The following is a 3,288-nucleotide window of genomic DNA, read 5'->3' as shown; positions in this document are numbered from 1 at the left end:
GTTTTTTTTTCTATTTTGGATAATCAAGTAGAGCTTACAGCTTAGAACTTGCTCAGATAGTGGATAATCTCATAATCAACATGTATTTCGTTTGTTTGTTTGTTTGTTTTTTTTTTTTTTTTTTGCTTTGGTTTATTTACAACAATTTCTTAAAGTCACTTTTTAAAGCTGTAATTATTGTTTTGTGCAACTTTAAATAAAATTAATAAATACACCATAAGTAAATCCAAACCAATATGCTACTTTATAATTGTATAATCATATACTCTTTTACCTTATAAACATGCAGGAGCTACATTCATGGGAATCTCATTCATTTTCTACATAAATTAAACCTCCAAAATAAGAATTATATCTCTAGCATTGACCACGATTAAAACAAGCATATACAGCTAGATCATCGCTTTGCTAAAAAACAAAAAATAACATAGCTAATAACTAGACATCAAATTCACCTAGTTCGACATCCTTGGCCTTTAACGGAACATACTCCCCAAGATAAACCTCTAGATGATCTGCTAACAAGGACTTGTCGATATTTTCATGGTGATATGACTTGCAAACAAAGTACACAACCGTTTGGGCAACCAGAGCAAATAGAAACACCTTGAATAGCAACAAAAGGCTAACAATTCCAATTCCAATTCTGATTGTTGTATTTCGTGTGCTATTCAGCACAACCAAGATCTCAAACAATAGCTGAACCCCTATGAAAAGAGTTGTCAGCGTGCAAAAGAGGGCCACAGCAAGACCCATCTTACCTTTTATCAAGGCCTTGCTCTTGATCATGGCTTTGATCCCATACACATCTTCTAACACTGATACAACGCTTGCCAAATGCCAAAGAATGCTTACATACACAAAACCCATCAAGTATAACACCAAGAGACCAAAAAAAATTGCAATTCCAATATTGTACAGTACAAAATAACGTGCCCAACAATAGAATAGTACTCCAGAAAAGATGTTGTAGGCTAAAACAATAGCAAAGCTCCACATAAAAGTGACCATGAGTCTCTTCCAAACCTTTGGGACAACGCCTAAGACTTTCTTGAACGTGATTTCCTTGCCTGTGTATACGCATGCGATGGTGTAAACAACCGCCGAGGTTGAAAGAAGGGAAAGGATAAGAAGGAAAGTAAAGTAGACTAATTTGAAGAGCCAAAATTCTGTCCATTCAAAAGAGATGAGATTGGAGAGCTTGTTATAACTTGGTGTACCACCCTGTTCATCGAGATCCAAGGTGTCTTGGTCATTCACGATTTTGAAGAAAAGGAGTTGAGAGATTTGGATGTGAGCTAAGAAGATGAAGGAGAGAGGGAGCATAAGGGCTAGGGTGATTTGACTGAAGATTCTTCTCCATGAGAAGATTATCTTGAAGGACTCTTTGAAGACCCCAAAGAAACCAAGAAATTGGAAATCTTCTTGTTCTCTGTCCATGGTTTTTTTTTTTCTTTCAATTTCTTGATCTCTACAAATTAAGAAAGAGATTGATATGAAGGTGGAGCTTCATAAATTGGAGAGATAATAAAGGAGGAGTGGACTACGAAAAGTCAAATTGCCATAGAATCAATTTGTGAATTTACTATTATTGTTATCCTTATCAACCTCATCAACCCCACTTTATGGAAAGAATTTATCTATGTTTTTCCTGCTTCATGAAATGGCAAAGAACCAATTGTTAATATTCAATTATTAGCGATGATTTTGGACAATCTGAGGATTAAAACTGGCCGGTCAAGCTAATTCCATGTGCTATTTAACTCATATATATACCTATGACTAGTCAAAAAGAAAAAAAGAAGATATAGACCTGCGATAAGATTAAGAGAGATCATGATCTCTTCGAGATTTTAAAACCTTTAAAAAGTGCTATTAATAGATCAAATTAAAAAGTTTTTATTAAGAAAATCAAACTTTTTTTTATTTTATATTATAAATTCGATAGTATTAATAAAATCATGCTTGGCCCTTAAAAATTGAAAACCAAGTAACCAACCCCCAAAATTGAAATTTATCCAAAAGAAATCCAAAAATAAAAGTGGCCAACTAGCTTATATCACTATATCAGTGGTCGGTGATCCCCTTCCAAAACATAATAAAATTATGTCTACAATATATAAGAAGATCATACTCGGCCCTTCAAGATTGAAAACCAAGTAACCAACCTCCAAAATTGAAATTTAGCCCCAAAAAAAAAAAAATCCAAAAATAAAAGTGGCCATCTAGCTTATATCAGTGGTAGATGATCCCCTTTGAAAAAAAAAAAAAAATTATGCATACAATATATATATATATATATATATATATATATATATATATATATATATATATATATATATATGCGCAACTACCATGGGTTAATACAACTAGAAATTTTGAGTTATGCCATTTGGGAGTACACCACAATCAAGTGGGCCAAGAGACAAAGGATTAAGAGTTGCCACCTGGTTTAACTAAGTCTAGAAACTAGCTTAGGCCCCTAGCGCCGCTATAAAAAATGCCACTATAACCCAAATGGACTTATAATGGCGTTTTTAGGATCTATAGCGACATTTTTCGAAGACCACTATAACCCTCATTTTTTGTAGGGTATTAAGGAGTTCCTTAATAAGCTACCCTAAATATGCAAAAAAAAAAGGTACACAAACACATTGCCCCATCTATGCCCATACACCATCATGCTTACATGTATCCCATCACATATCTCACCATGCATCTCTTCACATTATCTTGCATCTCATCGTATAATTCAATTTGTCATACATCTTATCAGTCAAATGATGTATAAGCACGTTACTATTGTATGCACCCTTACCTTATAACATCACCACAACACCACATACCATTATGGACAGAACTAGGATTCAAACTTAGGGAGGGGATAAAGTTCTTTGTTCAAAGATTTTAAAAAATTGAAATATCAATATTAGAAGTTGACAACGATGCATTATTAGCATTAATTTTTTTTTAATTATTTGTATTTTTTATTTTGAAAAAAAATCACAAATGACAATTTGTAATCAAGAATTTTGTAAGTCAATTGGCACGTCCTAGTATTAGTACGATTCTTTATTCTATTGACATTATAAATTTAGAAAAAAAATGTATTATTTTCACATAATTCTATAACTAATAACTTCATAATGCTATATATATAGTTAAAAGATTCTTAAAAAAAATACAAAAACTATAGTTAAAAGTTTAAATCTATGTCAAGCATTATATTAATAAAACAGCTAAAATAATGGTTAATAAATATCATGCATTAATATTGAGTGAAAAAAA

General features: G+C 32.1%; 1 protein-coding gene across 1 annotated transcript; it reads right to left on the bottom strand.

Moving 5' to 3' along the window:
• Positions 1-438: 438 nt before the first annotated feature.
• On the bottom strand, positions 439-1,440 carry LOC142632480 (uncharacterized). The gene has a single exon (XM_075806873.1). The coding sequence runs from the start codon at positions 1,438-1,440 to the stop codon at positions 439-441; it is 1,002 nt and encodes a 333-aa protein (XP_075662988.1).
• Between the last annotated feature and the right edge of the window lie 1,848 nt (positions 1,441-3,288).

The sequence above is a fragment of the Castanea sativa genome, chromosome 4 (assembly GCF_040712315.1).
Source record: "Castanea sativa cultivar Marrone di Chiusa Pesio chromosome 4, ASM4071231v1".
In the NCBI taxonomy this organism is placed as follows: domain Eukaryota; kingdom Viridiplantae; phylum Streptophyta; class Magnoliopsida; order Fagales; family Fagaceae; genus Castanea; species Castanea sativa.
The sequence above is the reverse complement of the archived record's forward strand: the minus strand, read 5'-3'. Positions and strand labels throughout refer to the sequence as shown.